A 17,787-nucleotide genomic window follows, 5' to 3' on the forward strand; every position below is an offset into this window, starting at 1 on the left:
AGGCGGACACATGATCCTTGGAGATTATAGCGCGCGCGTGGAGATGGCAAGCACGCACCAGACGCGTTCACCAGGACGGGAGGACGAGGGTTTATACTCGAACCCACAAAGAACAGACAGACACAATCAATCTTCATCAATCGATGCTTAATGGACAGAGATCAAGTATTCTTAATAGGAATAAAACAAAGCGTAATGATGAAAATAAATCAAAGCGTGAGCTCATGAAATGTGCGGTAATTTACAGCCTAAAGTTGAGGCACCTCTACACACAGTTACAAAAACGGACGAGGGGAAAGATCAAACAAAATAAAAATCCCTCCTTTATTCTGGCATTTTTCTTTTTGTCCTTTTCAGAGATGAAAATGTATCGGTGGAAAAGGGAGATAAATTTAATCTGAAGATGTACTTTTATCAACCACTCAACCTGCGGACTGCGGACTCGGTTCCACACTGTGACTCAAAACACTCACTTCATTAAACAGATTCTTCTACTTCTTCTTCTTCTTCTTCTTCTTCTTCTTCTTCTTCTTCTTCTTCTTCTCCTCAGCCTCCTCCTTCCTCTTCTTCCTCTTCTTCTTCTTCTTCTTCCTCTTCTTCTTCTTCTTCCCCTTCTTCTCCTCAGCCTCCTCCTTCCTCTGCTTCTACTTGTTAATCTTCTTCTTCTTCTTCTTCTTCTTCTTCTTCTTCTTCTTCTTCTTCTTCTTCTTCTTCTTCTTCTTCTTCTTCTTCTTCTTCTTATTCTTCTTCTTCTTCTTCTTCTTATTCTTCTTCTTCTTCTTCTTCTTGTGATCTTCAAAAGGCTTTCATCCCATCACTCGGTTTTTCATCTCAAAATAACGGCATTCTTTTACTCATCGATTTGCACATTTTCGTCATGGTTTTGGTGACACTTCATCGAGACCCATATCTTTTGATCCAACGTTGCTTTATTTTTTTTTCTGCATATAAACCTTCACATTCGTTCGCCGCATTCACTCCATGACGGTATAGTTCGTGCCAGATGTTTGCCGGTTTTTTTATTTTTATTTTTTGGAAGATCCTGTTTCACTTGCCGTTTGCGCAAAAATATTTCTGTTATTTATTATTGTCTGAAGCAAAATCACTCTTTAGTATCCCAAGACGTTTTTTTTCGAATTAAATGGTTCAATGATAAATGGATTTGAAATGTTATTATTTGTACCCGAATGAGTGAGGAGGAAATATATGTGTGCGCTGATCATCTGTTCTGGTGCACGGGTTGGACGAGCTTCAGACACACGGCCCGTGAGGGCTTGGATCGCAAGGTGCCGGGTATTTTGGGCGGGAAAGGTCGCACTCCGTCTGACCCGGTTAAACCCGAGCCGCGAACGGTGCTGGCCCGGTTAAACCCGAGCCGCGAACGGTGCTGGCCCGGTTAAACCCGAGCCGCGAACGGTGCTGGCCCGGTTAAACCCGAGCCGCGAACGGTGCTGGCCCGGTTAAACCCGAGCCGCGAACGGTGCTGGCCCGGTTAAACCCGAGCCGCGAACGGTGCTGGCCCGGTTAAACCCGAGCCGCGAACGGTGCTGGCCCGGTTAAACCCGAGCCGCGAACGGTGCTGGCCCGGTTAAACCCGAGCCGCGAACGGTGCTGGCCCGGTTAAACCCGAGCCGCGAACGGTGCTGGCCCGGTTAAACCCGAGCCGCGAACGGTGCTGGCCCGGTTAAACCCGAGCCGCGAACGGTGCTGGCCCGGTTAAACCCGAGCCGCGAACGGTGCTGGCCCGGTTAAACCCGAGCCGCGAACGGTGCTGGCCCGGTTAAACCCGAGCCGCGAACGGTGCTGGCCCGGTTAAACCCGAGCCGCGAACGGTGCTGGCCCGGTTATACCATGCAATGCACTCACGTAGTAGAGCTTTTTAAAAGGGTAATATCTTGTTAATGTCTGACCCCCCACACCAACCCCCTCATTCCATATACAGTATGTAACATCGTCCTCACAGGAGAGCGCGGTCGTTCGTTCGACACGTACCAGCTTGTTGATACAGGGTTCGTGGGCAACGAACTGAGAGTATGGAAACGGTTTGACACAAAACGCCAGAGAGAGAGTGACAAAGATAGACCGAGACGGACAAACAACGACGAGACGGTTGAGTTTGCTTCGGTAGGGTTAAAGGGGTGAGATAAGATTGTGTGGAGGGATGGGGGATGATGTGAGGTGCAGTGCACTGCCTGCTTGTATCTCCAGAGGGGAGAGTGGGATAGAGATGCCTCGGGTGTCAGGAGGATGATTCTGCAGACTGAAGCTCAAGGAACAAAAGTGTTAAGGTGTTACACTAACTAGCTAACAAAAGTGTTAGTCGACCTATGAGGGTGACTGACCGCGGGCTTCAGCCTCATTGCGAGAGATTCCAACAATGATAGCTTTACATTCCACAGAATCCAAGAGAGACTGATGTGATGCTGGGGCGCCAGCCCGAAAGAGAGAGCATATTCCATTGAGCGACGGATAAATTCCCAAAAGGCAGTGAGCAGTTCTCGTTTTTTTTTTTTTAAGGAATGGTAACAATTGCGGATTCCCAGTCTTCTGCTGTCTTTGGAGGCCAGCTTTGCTATCTGTATATTGTTGGCCCAGGAGAGGTTGAAGCTGAAGTTCAAGAGACTGATGAGCCACTTCCAGTGACTGACCATGCAAATTGATTGGACGGTTCGTTAAATGATCCTTCCGGAGTGACAAGAGGAGACTGAGGTTTTTCCAGGATTGAAATCACATCAGCATCCAATCAATTGCACGTCAGCATCAGTCGGATCGAGGTACTTCATGACGAACCATTTACAACATTTCAGAAGGAAGGTTTCTGTGTTGGGATCAGAAGGATGTTTGACTGCTGAACATGATTTCTTGATGAGGATGGAGATCGACCATTGTTATGGAATGCTTTGTTTCTCATTGCTTGCTCTCCACAAATATTCATGTTCGATGTGACAATTAGTAATGATGTACTACTTCCACTCACCCACTGGCATGAGTGGCTGTCATTACGGTACAAGGATTACAAGAAAATTATTCACAGGAGGAGGCCATTTGGCCCATCATGCCTGCCCCACACCAATACCAGATTTTAATAAATCTATCAATACCCCTTCCCTTCATGTGCAGCCTTTTGGTTGCTACACTGGTACTCATTTCACAAATTTCGGAAGGATGACAGGCTGAGTCAACCCTCTGGTGTTTATTCAGTGGTCAACAGGGCTTGAACTCAAGACCCTGGGATCCCAAGCCACCACCCTATCCACAATGTCAACACCAGGTTAAACAATTATAGACAGAATCTTTTTTTTAATTTACAATGTTTGAAATGTTTTAAGTGATATTTTGTATCAAGCAATGACGCCCATCTATACATTATTAGAGATACATTATTAATGTATACCTTTCTAATGAACAAATTATTTTCCAATTTTAATGATTCTAACGGTTTGTATCAGTTTACTCTTATTGTCGTGAACATCGAAATGCAATCAATCGCATGTTAAATGACTGACAGTATTATGTGGTAGGTACGAACGTATAATGACCGGACTCGTCTTGGTTTCAACCCGGGAAACTGACATGTCATGGACGGAACGAAGAACTGTACTGGCCGTTAGGTGAGGAAACTGCAACATTTACCAGCACCACGACAGTCGATAAGAAGTCATCTATTACCAAAAGGAGAAATGTGCGTGCGAGTATGCGTACGTTCGTTCCTGCTACCGTCGAATAATAAAAATGGAACATTTGGAAAACTAATAATTGAATTACTTGGAACAAAAATTTGTGTCCGTTTAAGCAAACTAATTCTTGCTTTAAAAAGCCTGTTTTGTTCGGAGGGAAGAAGGAAAAGCAGGACCTGAAGCTTTCATGTCGTGGTTCCAACGGTATGACAGCAGGAACCTTTGAGAATATCGCGTGATGGACAGGGAAGGAAGAAAAACAATTATATTATTGTAATACTTCTCAAAGTAATCAAAAAATATATAATAGTTTATGGTACACGGAATAGCACACAAACAACAGCAACCACGGCCACAACAACAACGACATGTACATGTTATAAAAGATCCTTTCATTGTGTTTCCCTTAATTTTATATCATTGAGACACAGGTAGACATACAATATGTTTGTGAAGTACAACATGCCGTCTCCTGATTAAAACCAGTCAGCGAAGCGATGGGTATGGACGGCTCGTCTCGTCCTATTTTTCCATGGTTTATACCAGACTACCCCTTGCACCAAAGTTGTACCTGAAATCCTGGCTCCAACATACATGTCCTTTCAAAAATGTTTTCCCTTCTGTAATGCATGGTATTTATCAAGTAGATAGTTTGCTATTTTTATCAACAAACAAATAAGTTGCAATAGGTTACAAAACAGATTCCTGCAACTGCAGACCGATCAGCCCTCTTCCGATCATAAGCAAAATGACGGAGTCCATCATTCATTGCAGTGAACTTCAGGTCCTCTCTCTTCTCTAACTTGCCAATCTTTGGCTTTTGATCCTGCCATTCCACCTTGCATATGTTACTCCTCCTGATACAGCACAATACGGATACCTTGAACCCACAAACCATCTCTCAAGATGTCTCTTCAACTTTTGATTCTGCCTGGAATCCATGCTTGATTTCTAAGTTTTCATTTGGTGTTTGGAGATCCCTGCCGAAGTGTTTGTCTGATTTCCTCCATGAGCAGTGGCCCTTGGTCGTGTCCTTTCCCATGGTCTTTCCCTTTCGGCTGGGATTCCACTTGGCATCGTCTTTGGACCCATGATATTCTGATCTCTATCAATGAACTATCTTATTTTCTTGAAAACAAACTTTAGCATTTTTCCATTGACTCTACGCTGTGCAGAACGGAACTTAGCTCAAAAGACCGGCCACTGCTGAATCCCTTTCATCAGGCCCACATAGTTAAGCTGCGAGTCAGTTACTTGGAACATGTTGTTGGCAAGTCACATGCTCTCACGCTCAAGGATTGGCAATCAAAATATCCAATTCACTTCTCTGGAGTGCCATTAGTAGAGGTACAGTCTGTGGAACTCCTTGACATCACTCTCTGCCATAACCCTTTATGTGAGGATCATATCACTAGTGTAGTAGATAGTAGAAAAATCGTGCAAATTATGATACAAGCATCAAATTTGGCATTTCTGCTCTGCAGGGCTTTCTGATCAAATGTGCCTGATTGGCCATTTGTAAATCCAAATTTTGAAAAGAAAAAAAAAAAAAAAAACTTCAAAAAAATCTTAAGTCACACTTGGCTGAAATTCTTGAAGCACAAGTGAACATCCCAGACAGAGAACCTAGACACGATTGATTCGTAAAGTTCTGAATGCTTCTTAGCAAGACCGTATCACAAATAGGGATCTGTATGGTTCTTTGCCCCACAGCTCTGCTATTGTGAGGAAACGCCACCTTCGCCTTGCTTGTCATGTGATGCAACATGATGAACTTGCAAAGAAAGTACTACTCTGGAAGTCTGAGTAACCCCGGAGAAGGGGTCATCCCCTCACTATCCTTCGAGATATCATCGAGAAGGATACCAGCTTGAGTGGCATTGATTTAGTCAATGCTATGTCTCATCGAGAATCCTGGAAAATCTCATCATGTCCTTTACAATAAGTGGATGCCAAAAAAAAAGGTCCATCTTGGTTATAGGAAAGATAGTTTGTGATGCACCTTTTTAAGTGTGTTTTTTGACCAAACCGTTGTGTTTTGTCCTTCAACCCTGCTGTTGGTGGCACCCCCACCCCCCACCTCTCTACTGTTCTTTTTGTTATGTTGTGTCCTCATCTGTTCCGTGTTCTATTCCGTCCACGAGCCTCGACATTGCATACAAAACAATGTAAACAATCGTAGGACCTATTGTGTTCATCACTGTCTTGTGGTGACATTTCCTTTTCTTTCAGCTTGGTTCTCACACGTCCTGTTGTAGGAGTGAAATCTCGGCAAATACCTGCATCATCGCCTTTACCACTGAGAACGGTGTAAACATTTGCCTTCACCACAATTTACACGGTATCGGCGTGAGCGCTTACCACCAGGATGCTCATGTGTCTTTCTCTGGTTCCCAACCATTTCACCTCCTCCTTATACTCCTCTTCCTCGCCCTCGTTCTGCAATGTTACATTCTGGCCCCCTTCCCTTTCCAATTACCCAAGCTATCCACTCGTTTCATTTATTCCCCATCAACACTCTCCCGGCTTGTCAGCTCTTTTCTCATCAGGCGTCAACTTTGTCTTCTCCGACTCCATCATCAGTCCAGGCTTTTTCAAACGTGTGCACCATTTTTACAATGCTGTTTGTCATCGCTCTTTTGTAACCTTTACTTGTGCCTACATGCAATAGCTTTCTCCATTTCATCATTTTTCATACTTCTTACTCACAAATATTGATATTAGACGACTTTGTTCACTTCGACGCTTTCGTCCAAGATTCAGCCGATTTAGCATCTCCAATCAATATCGTGTGGTTTTTGGCTCATGGAAGAGTCCTCAATTTGGGCGAAGGTGATTGGAGAGCTGGTGTGCCACATGATATGTTTGATTTTGAGAACGTTCACAAATAGCAGGCGTTACCTTCATAATGACCTCGTCTTTGCAATCCTTCAACAAAAAATTCATCGGGATTCTGATGAAATCCTTGTGAATGCCTTGCGCCGTCTCCGTCGTCACCGGAGCAGGTTTTTTGAGCCGTGCTCGATGCACGGAGTTAGTTTTCCTTACACACGATGTCTAATCGTAAGTAATTGGAGCTTACTGTGCTGGAGGCATTTGATTACATTTGAGTAAGGCCGAGAAGTAATTCAAAATCTGCGTTGGGATCGTAAAACATGAACATCTTGTTTTAATATTCTTTTAAATATATCAAGGTGTCAGGAATGTGCGTGAAATTGATTTAATATTCCGAAATGCTGTCACGAACAGAGTAGACAACAGGAAATGAATTTCCTACGTTAATGCTCCTTTCCATCATGTAAATGAATGAATGATATTACTCGTACATTGTGGGCTTTATTTCTCAACCGGATCACACAGTCCTGACGCGTTGGCTTCTCATACATCACGATCGCCATGGAGGCAAAGTGATGAACAACTGTGCGTTGAGTAGTTTGTGGAATGAACGAAGACTGATGGGTACCTTTTTTAATATTTCTCTTTCGATGTTGATTCACTCACCATCGAGATGGACCATTCTACCACCGGGCTCTCTAAACGTGCTTTCAAGAATGTTTGCATTTTCCCATTTTCATATCTCTACCGTTCTTATCGATGCCATCCATTCTGCTTTGGGTTGAAAAACGTCGATGGTTTGAATCTGCTCCACCATCGTTTATAGCATCGTGAGCACGTTTATAACACCATCGCTTGGGTGACCTCAAACCTGGGGCTGTTAACTCGTGATGAACATGGATCCACGAATGATCATGATCAGGTATCCACGAATGCCAGGTTTAACGGGCACATCGAAGACCCGGTCTCGTGTCTCACCCACGGTGGCAGACGTGCCGATTACCTCTCACCTATTCACGCACCTGATTGACCGACACCAACAAATGAACCAGCCAATGAATGAGTTATATTCCAAGTAAAAATATTTTTAAATCCCAACACAGATGTGGAGTATTTGTGTATACGGTTAGGGTTATTACTTTACTTTTAGATTTCTCTTTCCTTTTATCCTTTTGATACAGTTGCTGTGATGTTTCTCCTTTAATGTTTCACTTGTTGATTCATGACCAAAGTTTGTGATGAGTTTATCAAGAGGCCCATAAATGTGTTTCATGTTTGACGACACCATTCCACTCTGACCACCTTATCATTCACTTCCACGAGTCGACCAATCGGAGTGCGTGTGCACTTAAATTACGGGATTGAGGTGCGGAACTTTGGCACAATGCAATCAATGTGTCCGATCTGCCACTCGGGCTATTGAATGAATGAAGAAAAGTTGGAGACGATCGGTTTGATGTACACCGTCACACCAGGTGACAGAACGGCTCTAGACGGTCGATCAAATTTGGCAGCCGGCGTCGGAGGAGAAATTTTTTGATCGTCGTCTATAGTATCGAACTGGATCTGCCCGCATGACAGCCTGAGCCTATATCGTTATGACGTGAAGGTCCCCGTTTACCGTTACATCTCCGTACACCATACATAATACTGGCAGGTGTCTCTGTGCATAGATCTCTTTAAAAACTCGAGTGAGAGATGGAGAAATCACCTTTGATGTCTGTCTTTTCAAACTCAAGGAAAACAACTCCGTCTTGAATATTACAAAATCAAGACTATGGGAAAATCTCAATTAAAATGACATCGTGACATGGCGCTCCAACGCAAACCAGTGCTCTATTGGAGCACTTTTATCGCTGGATGGAGAAATGTATAATCCATCCAGAAATCCATTAAGGAAGCCCGGGGTTTTCCAGCATCGTGAGTTATTCCTATATAATTTAAATTGAGCAAGGTCGATGGCGCACCATAACAAATCTCCGCACTTCTCACCGAAAGCAAAGTTTCAAAATGGCAAAAGGTTCAAACAGAAATGAACCAATATCAAATTTGGAGTTAAATTTTTTTTCTCCGTTTTGACCCCTATGACAAGTCCCCAAACTCTAGGGCATGAACCGGGTCTCAAATCCCCCAAATTGTAACATATTGTTACGAATTTGGAATTCGATCGCACACTACATTCAGGTTCCTTTATCTCAGATATGTCGATAAGTGCATGTTCTATATTATAGGTCACCTTCCATTGTTTAATGGGCAGAAATCGATTAAGTGCGCTGTGATTTAATTTAATAGTAAGGGAGCGATCACAACACATATGAAGACGCCTCTTCCTCTTCGCAGAAGAGGGGGAGGGGAGCCCTCCCGTCCTGTATCACGGGACGTAAACAACTCCCTCCCACCCGTGGTTGAGCGGGGGATGGAGCACGAGGGCATGAGTCACGCCGGGAGCGGGGGAGGGGGGAGGGGCCGATAGGAATAAAAAAGGGACACTCTGCTTGGCTCGGGTTGGTTCTGGGGTCTTGTTGGGGGGTTCTTGCTTCTTGTTGGAGAGTTGTTCATCGGATGAGTTGGTCGGGTTGTCGTGGTTCTTCTTCGGCCTGGTGGTCGAGGAGTGTCAGCCTGGTTCAAGGGTGCTCGAGCTGGTTCGAGCCTGTTGCTCTGCTTCGTGGCCTGGTTCGGCTGGCTCTTCTTGGCTCGTGGAGCTCTTTGTTCTCTGGCTCGGTTCCCCGGCTTGGTGCGACTCCTTGGCCTCATCTTGGAGGTGGTTCCTCGAGGAAGCGACGCATCGACGGGAAGGATCGGCGCCTCGTCTCACCAGCATGTGTTCGGAAGCGCGAGAGGATTCGCTGGAGCTCAGGAAGGATCGTGGCTCACGGCAATTGGATCCAGCTCGCCCTCGCTGGAGCCCGGGTCCGAACAGCTTGAAGACCACACGAGGTGTAGAGGTTCGAGATAGGTTCTGGGTTTCAGCTCATCTGTCCTCTGAGTTGAAGTCCTTAGTAAAGGCATCAGCCACCATTTCGTGTGTGTGTGTGTGTGTGTGTGTGTGTGTGTGTGTGTGTGTGTGTGTGTGTGTGTCCGTGTGTCCGTGTGTCCGTGTGTCCGTGTGTCCGTGTGTCCGTGTGTCCGTGTGTCCGTGTGTCCGTGTCCCCGTCTAACAAGTAGGAAACTGTTAAGTGCTTTGTGTGCTGTAAATGATTGCATTGCATTTCGTATAGTCAGTATAGTTCTGCTCTCACGTGATTCCCTAGTTCCCCATTATTATTAATAAATACCCCAATTGTTAAATGTTTTCAGCTTGTCGCGTCGATTCTTTCATTGACTGAGCCTTTCGTGTGTTGGGAGTTAGAAAGCCGTTGGTTTGCCGTAAAAGGGGGACATTCGGACCGACGGTTCTTGGCGATTAAGCCGCTCGGAATCGCGCATGGGACAGGCTCGCTTAAGTGGCTTGTTTCGTACGAGTTCTGTCGAGGGTGTGGAGGCTCCATGGATCGCCACGTGGTCTCTCGGTATTTTGAAGAATTGGCAAATAATCCTGTACCACGTGGTGGAAAAAATTGACCCTTCACGGTTCTTGCACAAGGACCCGTCGGCTTCGGAGTTATCCGGGCGGCGATCTATATTCCGGGTGATCAGTCGGGCCGACTCGACTTGCGGCTCCATCAGAGCGGTCGGCTCGTGGTTGACCCCCGGCACCGCAACAATATTTTGTTTATCCCCCAATGCGATAGTGTGTGTCTGGGTGGTGCTGAGGCGTCGTCCACCAGACGGTAGTCTCCTTGGGTTAACTTGAGGCGGTCTCTTCGGGTGGGTACATGGAATGTCCTTTCCCAAAGGCAAGATGATCACCTGTCTTTGTTATCATCTGAACTCAAGCGTTTCAACATCGGTATTGCAGCACTCACTGAAGTTCAGAGACCGGTTTATGACAAGAGCATGGCGGGTGGTTACACCAACTATTGGTCTGGTCGCTCTGATGGTTACCATGCCCAAGGAGTTGCTATAGCTGTGTCCAATAAGCTGACTCCAATGAAAATTGAGGAAACACCGGTCAATGAGCGTATTATGAGACTAAGGATTCATCACTCCTTGAGTGTCGTTTCCCTGGTCTCTGTATATGCTCCGACTGATGCGAGTGATCTCACCGTGAAGGACACATTCTATGCCACACTCGAGTCTGGTTGATCACTGCCCCAGGCGAGATACTCTTCTTGTCTTGGGGAATTTCAATGCATCGACTGGAACTGTTAGGGATGGTTCTGAGACGTGTTGGTCCGCACAGGTGTGGAACTGTGCACTCGAATAGCACCAAGTTCCTTGACTTTGCCAGAAGTCATGGACTTAGGGTGGCTGGATCATGGTTTCAGCGCACACAGGCTCATCGCTGGACTTGGTATTCCTTCACTGGCGGTGTGGCAAAGGAGAGTGACCAAGTGCTCGTTGATGGTCGCTGGAGGATGATTCAGAACTGCAGGATCTACCGGAGTGCTCAGTTCATGAGTACAGCATTTCCACCAGCCTTGAGAAGTTCAGCATGGATTCCACAGATCCCAGGAGCTTTACCCCATTTAAACCAGTTCACCGTTTCCACAAACTAAGGTGGATCACAGTTGATTGGAGGGTCAGCAATAGGGTTAGTAACACCCCAGACATCCAACTCAACAGCAGGTAGATCAGTCTGGTACAGCCACTCAATGTAACTGGCCCAGCGGGCCTTCACTTCAGCTTCCTCTGTCAAGAGCCTCCACCCTCTGCTCCAACTGCAGTACACCAAGGGGCAGGCTTGGAGGAATGCAATGCTCAAATTCCCCTGTATGCAAAATGACAATCACTTGACCACAGGTGATGCTCTACACCCTCACAGATTCCTCACACATTGGCCTCCTTGTCCACCCTCGGTGCACGTGCATTTTTATGCGTCAACTCCTGAACAGCTCAGCTCTGCCATTACGCCTGGCCCTGCGATTCTGGTCAATGGTATCAAGTATCCCTTGAGAGACCAAATTCGTTTTAGCCCCACGGTGAGTTCCAAGACATCCACCGACAACATCAAGAAAGGTGGTGTTGAAGCACTCCACAACTTTTCATGATTCCCCAAAGCTTTCAGACTCCCAAATCCCCACTCAGGCTGTTCGCAAACTCCTCGGCTATCCTCTCATCATTGAGCTTGCCAACATACAGTGTAGGCTGGGATGGTACCATTCTCCTGGATTTAATCCGCAACTTCAGAATTGCTACAAGCGTGTTTGTCGCTATTGAGGAACTGAGCACTCCGGTAGATCCTGCAGTTCTGGATCATCCTCCAGCGACCATCAATGAGCACATGGTCACTCTCCTTTGCCATACCACCACCGTTTGAATACCAAGAACAGTGATGAGCTTTTGGGTGATGATACCATGAACTGGCCACCCTAAATCCATGACTTCTGGCAAAGTCAAGGAACTTCGTGCTATTCTGGTTCACAGTTCCAGACCCATGGGAACCAACACACATCTCATAACCATCCCTATCAGTTCCAGTCGATGCATTGAAATCGAGAACAGTATCTCACCTGGGGCACTGATAAACCACAGACTTGAGCGCAGCACGAAATGCGTCCTTCACGGTGAGATCACTCGGCTCAGTCAGAGCGTATCCAGGGACCAGGGAAACGACACCCAAGGAGCGACGAATCCTTAATCTCATAATACACTCGTTGACCGGTGTTACCTCAATTATCGTTGGAGTCAGTTTATTGGACACGGCTACAGCAACTCCTTGGGCATGTAAACATCAGAGCGACCAGAAAAAATAGTATGTGTAACCACCCGCAATTATCTCGCCGCAATCCGGTCTCCGAACCTCAGAGAGTGCTGCAATACTGATGTTCAAACACTTGCGCTCAGATGATAGCAGACACAGGTGCTCATCCTATCTTAAAGATCGGACATTCCAGGCACCCACCCAAAGGGACTGTCTGTCTCTGGTTATCCCAAGGAGACCGCCCTCTTTTGGACGACACTTCAGCACCTCCCTGACACACTACCGCAATATTACCTGGGAAGGTTACCTGTGGTGTTCCTCCTATCCTCAGAGTGGGGGTCCCGAAGGCTTTGCCCAAATCTGTCATCTGGTGAGCTGCCCTGTGCAGGGCAGCAGCACAGTAGGTATGCCCACAGAGTGGGTTTTCAATTTTCATTGGCTTTTTCTTGTGGTTTTGTGGAATGAAGGGTTTTACGGTGGCCGCAGTGCAAATCCTGCACCAACTTAAAAAATAGTTACCCAACTGCAGGAGGATGTCTGCAGACAGTTGGGCACTACATATGGAAGGCCGTTGGCTCACAAGGAGCTCCTCCGCCCTTTGATAGGTTTTCTTTTTAGTCCTGCTGGGTGTCCATATCCATACACCCTTCTCACCAGGAAACCTGGTTGGGGAGACGGTTTACTTGCTGACAACCTGACCATGAAACAGGTTTGCACAGGTTTACATGCTACCTGCAGCAAGTCACATATCTAATTTGGCCTGACTTGACGATCCCAGTGGTTGGGACCAAAAATTACACCACTCTCGCACCTTATTGCCATGTGGTAATCATAATTACCAAGTTTGGTGATTTTCTGCACAACCATTTATGAGGAAATCGTGTGACAGATGGATGAATGGACAGAGAGACAGGCAGACGGACAGACAGACGGAGCTTATTACAATATGCCCCCGTTTTTTTTTTCCAAAAATCGTGAGGATAATTATCGGCCCCCGGATGTTCCCTCACAAGGAACTTTGACGCAGATGGAGTCCATGAGGCCCATCAAGGCAGCGCAATGGTTGCCATCCTATGGTTGTTTGTCCGTTCTCTATCCTTTTTAATGCTGAGCATCAAGCAAGGAAGCAGCACTTCCCATTTTGAAAGTCTTTGGTGTGACCCGGGTGGGGTTTGAACTGCCGACCTCCCAGACTCAGAGCGGACACTGGTTGTTCGAAATGTATTTGGCGATGTGGCGAGCGGCTAGCATGTACGTAGCTACTTGTGTGAGTATTGCAATCACCTGACCGATTGTATTTCCCCCCCTTGATGCAGCATGATGGGATGTCTCTGGTTTATATGACAGAAGGGAATTCCCCCATTGCCTCTTTGAGTATCAAAAGCATTATTGGATGGTTTCAGTGGTTCGTCCATGGCAGCACTGCAGTGGTCCTGATGATGCCTCAACAAGGGCAAAATTGCAAGTCGCGACACTTGTATAATCATTGCTTGTATTGTTCGACCATTCAGTCTGTCTCTGAGACGATGATCAAGACTCTGCACTTCAATCCGAATTGGTGACCTTTATTTCCCCCCCTTGCACTGTGAAACTGCTGAGGCAAGTTTTATTGGCATCTTCAGCTAACCAATATCCGGATGCAGTTGTTCGCTCTGCGTGCGCATCGTTGGTGAATAGACATGTGATGAACTCTGCTAGAATCTGTCCTTTTGATCCCATACAGGAGACGGCGAGCTGAGAGTATGTCATGGAAGGATGAATTGTGGGGTGGAGGGAACAGCACCTGGAGGAATGAGCAAGCACCAACATGTATGTTGGACGGTGTACCTGTGCTCCTGCATCTACGTCGAAGGTGAGGAGATCGAGCGGGTGGCATTGTGCACAGTATTCAAGAAACGATTGTACGTTTAATAACAGCCGATTGTAATTTGGATGAAGAATGTTGAAATAGCTGTCATGTTGTTTGTTGGATAAGATGTTGTTTGTTTGTTGGATGTGAAATTGCATTAAAAATTCCTCAACATTTGCAAGGTGGGAGTAATGCAGACATGGTGCTTTCAATTGTGTGCGTGCGCGCCCGTCGCGCCCTTAATTTCACGGTAATCGGTGCAAAACGGCCCTGGATGATTGTTTTTTGGGTTTTCTCCGCATGTTGCCGAGTGATGTTCCTCGTTTTTATTAATTATTTGTTTTTTTCATGCCGGAAAGGACGTTACACTTTCGGGTGACGGATGTCCATAGTCGGTGTTTAGTCAAACAGCTGGTTGCATGACCGCCATGAAGTCATTTTGCAAGGAAGCTCAATGCAGGAGGAGTCTGTGAGGCCCATCAAGCCTGCGCAATCATGCCAATATCTTAATACCCCCCCCCCAACCCGACCACTTCCAGATTCCTATCCAACTTGAATTTAAACCCAGCTACTGTTTCACCTGCCACTACCTTTCCAGCGAGACTATTCCATGCATTCACCGCTCTGAGTGAAAGACCCTTGCCTTACTACCATCCAAATTCTCCTCTTTGTTGTTTTTAACACTTAAAATGGGACCCCTTATCCTGTCACCATCCATTCTACTTAAAAAAAAGACTTTTCCTGTCTCTATTTTATCTCCAACTTTAATTATCTTAAACATCTCTATCAGATCCCCTCGTAATCAGCTCCTTTTTTCTAACGTTTAAACTCCCTTCTCTTTCAGTTGCTGCTGATAGCTTATCTTGGTATACCAAGGCCCAGAATCAATCCCGCAGCTCTATGCTGGATCATCCTCTTTGGCCGTTGTCTCCTTCTTCAGAGGTCGTGACCAAAACTGTACCCAGTATTGTCGATGAGGCCTTCACTCTATTCCTGTGCAGTGTTAACGCTGCCTCTATTGATATATATAATTTATCCCTCTATACAAATGCAACCTTAAAACTTGCTACCTTTACCCATAGTTACTGAGCACTGCCCTGTCTGATTACCCCCATGCTTATTTTGTTCAATGAAAGGTGCTCCCACATAAAGTAAATCAAGTTAGAATTTCCAAGTTGTACATTTTAGGGATGTTGAGTGAATCCTGTCGACTCGTTAAGATGGATCGTCTTTGAGACTAATGTTGGAAAAAATAATTGAAAATTGAGATTTTATTTTTCAAAAAAAGATTTTTTTTTTTGTTAAATCAAAATTCATCTCCAAGATAATTCATTGCAACGGACCTACCCATCCGTTATCTGTTTTCCGAAAAGTTTCATGAAAATTTCGATAAGTACCATCTCACCTTTTAATTAGTGCGGTGAGAACTCGGCCAAGCGTCGTCTGATGTACGGGGCACGCTGCGATACCATTGGGGGGTATGCGTTGTTTATCAGCGAACTGATTTAAAGGGTATAAATAATAAATAAAACCTGAATTGATATCTGAATAGTCCATTCCCCTCTCCTCTCATGTCCTCCATTGGTTTCTCTTGCACCTCCTCTGCCACGTTCCGTCCAACGTTCTCCTCTCCTTGCCTTAATCTCATCATATGTAACTGTTCCTTGAACTCGCACACACTTGCCTTCAGCTGAAATTATCTTTTGATGATAAAATGTATGTATATATATATATATATATATATATATATATATATATATATATATATTTATTTTTTTCTTTTTGGTGTTGAGTTCTTTCATGTGAAGCACTTGGTTATGAGCATTCATTCATTCATTCATTCATTCATTCAATTCCCATACATCTTGCAGCAACCTCATATAACCTGGTCATGCACTCTGTCTGCCTTTGTGACCCTTTCAAAACTTGTTCTTAATGAAACTGTCATCACACTTATCACCTGGTTGTTGTTTTTTTTTTGTTGTGTAGCCCTGGACAGTTCTCTCGAACAGTCCCGCGGACATGGAGGCAGGAGATGAATCTCCCTGGAACAATCCAGAGATCCCCCACATCCAAGATGGTGTACCCCCACCTTGGTGAAGCCAGGCCATGGGGGGGGGGGGAGAGACTGAGACTGAGACTGAGACAGATATATATATATATATATATATATATATATATATATATATATATATATATATATATATATATATATATATATATATATATATATTTTATAGATAGATAGATAATGGGGAGTGGGCCCGGTCCATGGGGAGCTTCTCGTAGTTGCATCCTGCGCTGGTATCAGGGGTAAACATCGAGTCTTTGAGCTAGCATAGAAAGATGGGACAAGCGTGATGGTTCAGGGGAAAAGAATTACTCATTCACTGCTAAATGACGGAAGTACGTTTTCTACTGGGTTCTTCAATTGTCATCCAGAGAGGGACAGCGTATTCCCTCTTGGCTGCAGCGTCCGATCTCCTCTCGTGCATCTTGGAAGTCACAGTGCGTTTCTCTTCATGAATGAGAATGGCAAGAAGGTTACCTTGGGTGCAGTAACTGGTACTTTTGAAGATGCACGAGCAGTTTGAATAACCCAGAGATGGTGTTTGTCGGAAACCGTGCCATTTTGATTCTGCAAAATGGGGGAGTGTCGGATGGGAGGGGGGGGGGTGATATTGCTTCAAGTCCATGCTTTTAAAAGCTTTCTCCTTTTGGCACGCAGTGTCTGTTTTGTCATTTTGTTGCACTTTGAGCTAAAGTGAAGAATGTCTTCAGGGAGGAGAGGGCTCGGCAGTTGTGCCGTCATGGTGAGCTCAAGATAACATGGAATATCCCGAGCCTTCGGACAGAGGTTATTTATATATTTGCTCTAACTTTTTTAGCGTCAGACTTCTGTACCTTGACACGAGGCTCATTAACCTTCATATTGATAGCAATGTTGTCAATATTAATTAGGAGCCTCGCCAATACACTCGTATTGACAGCTACAATTCCATGGGTTTCTTCATCTCCAATGACCGCTTCTTGAATGTATGCCTCAAAAAGGTGTGTGCGTGCGTGCGTGCGTGCGTGCGTGTTGCCCACAAACAGATGCTTTCCATTTGTATTAAAATATACCAGGAATGGAGGCTTGACCGATTAACTGCTGTTTGTTTATTTCAGGATTCTGGGAAGGAAATTCCTGTACCTTTGGATGAGAAATGTACACGGTGGAGTCTTTCCCTCAGTTGCAAGGTAATTATCATAAACCTTTTGTGTTCCATTTGGTGCATGTACTTCTTTTTTTTAATTTTTGTTTTGTCATTTGTTTGTTGGAGCCTGGATTGGCTTCGTGGTTAGGGTGGCTGGCTTGGAATCCTAGGGTCCTGAGTTTGAGCCCCGTTGGCCACTGAATAAACACCAGGGGGGTTGACTCAGCCTGTCATCCTTCCGAGGTCGGCGGAATGAGTACCAGTGTACTGGTCCCGGTTAGAATAGGTGTACCATATCCCTGTGTGTCATACGAGGCAACCAGGGTTGGCATCAGAAAGGGCATCCAGCCATAAAACATAGCCTCAAGAAGGGAACCATGATTGCATAGAGCCTGCAAAAAGCTAACCCCTGCTCAGCAGGGGAAAATGGCTGTAAAAATGGCTGTTGTTTTTTTTTTGTTTGTTTTTTTCATCATTTGTTTGTTC

The 17,787-nt window shown here is 45.4% G+C and overlaps 1 protein-coding gene across 9 annotated transcripts in view; it reads left to right on the plus strand.

Annotated features, from left to right (window-relative positions):
* Positions 1 to 1,136: 1,136 nt before the first annotated feature.
* The window catches only part of SFI1 (SFI1 centrin binding protein), a 135,947-nt gene continuing 119,296 nt past the window's right edge, over positions 1,137 to 17,787 (plus strand). For 8 of the 9 annotated variants that reach the window (XM_085849003.1, XM_085849004.1, XM_085849005.1 and 5 more), the window contains exons 1-3: positions 1,138 to 1,293; positions 13,979 to 14,107; positions 17,273 to 17,344. In XM_085849003.1, the coding sequence (XP_085705129.1) occupies positions 13,998 to 14,107; positions 17,273 to 17,344 (182 nt within the window). In that variant the 5' untranslated portion in view covers positions 1,138 to 1,293; positions 13,979 to 13,997. Of the gene's footprint in view, positions 1,294 to 13,978; positions 14,108 to 17,272; positions 17,345 to 17,787 lie in introns of all 9 variants that reach the window. The other variant, XM_085849009.1, reaches the window with a different exon arrangement.

The sequence above is a fragment of the Eptatretus burgeri genome, chromosome 12 (genome assembly GCF_056783735.1).
Source record: "Eptatretus burgeri isolate ZD-2024b chromosome 12, Ebu_testis_v1, whole genome shotgun sequence".
Lineage (NCBI taxonomy): Eukaryota > Metazoa > Chordata > Myxini > Myxiniformes > Myxinidae > Eptatretus > Eptatretus burgeri.